The sequence below is a fragment of the Plasmodium gallinaceum genome (genome assembly GCF_900005855.1).
Source record: "Plasmodium gallinaceum strain 8A genome assembly, contig: PGAL8A_v1_119, whole genome shotgun sequence".
Taxonomy (NCBI): Eukaryota; Apicomplexa; class Aconoidasida; order Haemosporida; family Plasmodiidae; genus Plasmodium; species Plasmodium gallinaceum.
In genome coordinates, this window is record NW_021628276.1 from 791,789 (window position 1) to 793,968 (window position 2,180).

Here is a 2,180-nt window from a genome sequence, read left to right on the forward strand (position 1 = left end):
ATAAAAAAAAAAAAAAAAAAAAAAAAAAAAAAATTTTAATTTTAATTTCTTATAACGTTAAAGGTTTTATTTTATTATTACTACATTTAAAATTATATTTAAATTATAACTGAAACTTTTTTTTTTACATTAAATATATACATATGTATAAATTTAAAAATATATGGTTAATATTGTTTTAGTAAATGTACTATTTTATGTGTAAACATAGATATTCAAACTTTTAATGTAACTTAAGACTTTTCAACCAAAAATTAAAAAAAAACAAAATAAGATAAAGAAATGAAAAAATAAGAAAAAAAAAAAAAAAAAAAAAAAAAAAAAAAAAAATATATAAAAGTGTAGTTGGTAATATTAGTAGTAATAATAATGAAATATTATTATGAATTGCAAGTAAAAATAAACGCTATAAATCGTAGAAATAAGGAAATACAATAAAAAATATTTGTAGCATAAAATTAAATTTATTTATAATATCATATTTGATTTTTGTTTTCTTTTTTCTTTATTATTTTTTTTTTTCCTTTTCCTTTTCCTTTTACTTTCCTTTCCTTTTTTTTTTTTTATTTTGTTTCTCTCCTTTAAAAAATGAGTGATAATGAAAGTTTTATATCGATTGAAAATAATAACGATGAAGTAAAAAATAATGAAAATAAAACTAATTTAAATTTAGATAATTTTTTAGATTACAATATAGATTATATGAATGATGTAGAAAAGTACAACTATATAGGTGTAGATATTTTACAAAGGCCAGATTATTTTGAAATAAAAAAAGATAAAATAGAATTTTTCGTTAATGATCAGATGAGTGACATAAATAATGCCTTACATAGCAGAAAAAAGGAAGAAATTGATATATTTTTAAAAATTAAAAAAGAATTATATAATATTGCTTACAAAAATCACCATAATCAATTAAACATTAATAATAATGATAATAATAACTTAGTTGATGAAAAAAATAAAATGATAAATGAAAATTCTAAAATAATAAATGAAAGTGTTAAATTAGAAAAAAGTAATAATAAAAATGAAGACAAAAACAAAAAGTCATACGATATATTAAATAATGACTTAAGTATGACATTAGGAAATAAAATAGAAGACACATATAATGAAATAAAAAGTAGCGTGAATTGGTTAGGAAATTTTTTTTCAAATAATGAAAATTATGAAAAAAAAAAAAATTTAAATATATTTTATAAAGATTTATATTTTTTTAATGATACAACGATTATACGTTTCTTAGATACATATAATTATAACATGCTAAAAACTTTAAATAAAATAATTAAGTGTATTTTATGGAGACAAATGAGTATTATTCATTATAATAATAAACAAGATACTTTAAATAATTCAAATAATACAACTAATAATAACAATATTTTTGTAAATCCGAAAAACTTAAGAAATAGTTTAATGAAAATGAATATTTTTAGATGTGGTTATGATTTAAAATCAAGACCACTATTATATATAAAGATACAAGAAAAGTTGGATATAAAAGAAGAAGAACTAATATTAATGTTAGTATATCATGTTGATATGTGTATGAATAGTGTTGATTATAAAAAATGTTATCAGAAAAACAATAACTTAGATAATTCAGAAAAAATAAAATTTGATGAATCCTCTTTACAATTGGTTATAGTTGTAGATTGTTTAAAATTTGACTTAAATAATATGATTAGTGTTGATTGTATCAAGAAAATTATTAATATATTTAATGAATTTTACACTGATGTTTTATATAGAATATATATTATAAATGTTCCTTCTTTTTTTAAAAAAGTATGGTCATTATTTAATATGTTTATAGATAATCATACATTAAAAAAAATAATTATTATAAATAAAAAAAACATTAATCTCATGTATGAACATATTATTTCAAATTTTATGATGCATTTTGATAGAACTTCTGAAAAAAAAGATGAAAGTTCTATATTTTTCCCCTCTAATACATTATATTATAAATATGATGAAAAATATTATGAAAAATTAGTTGGTTATGTTAATATCTGGGTGGATAAAATGATAAAAGTTAATCATTAATTTTTTAAAATAAGAAATTTTAATAGGTAAGAATAGACAATAAAGTACATTTTTTTTTTTTTTTTTTTTTTTTTTTTTTTTTTTTTTTTTTAATTTTTTTTTTTTTTTATTTTTTTTTT

The 2,180-nt window shown here is 16.5% G+C and overlaps 1 protein-coding gene across 1 annotated transcript; it reads left to right on the plus strand.

Annotated features, from left to right (window-relative positions):
• Nucleotides 1–588: 588 nt before the first annotated feature.
• PGAL8A_00433600 (conserved Plasmodium protein, unknown function) lies at nt 589–2,061 on the plus strand (the record flags this gene model as incomplete). Its single annotated transcript, XM_028673068.1, has 1 exon — nt 589–2,061. The coding sequence occupies one exon, from the start codon at nt 589–591 to the stop codon at nt 2,059–2,061; it is 1,473 nt and encodes a 490-aa protein (XP_028529558.1).
• Between the last annotated feature and the right edge of the window lie 119 nt (nt 2,062–2,180).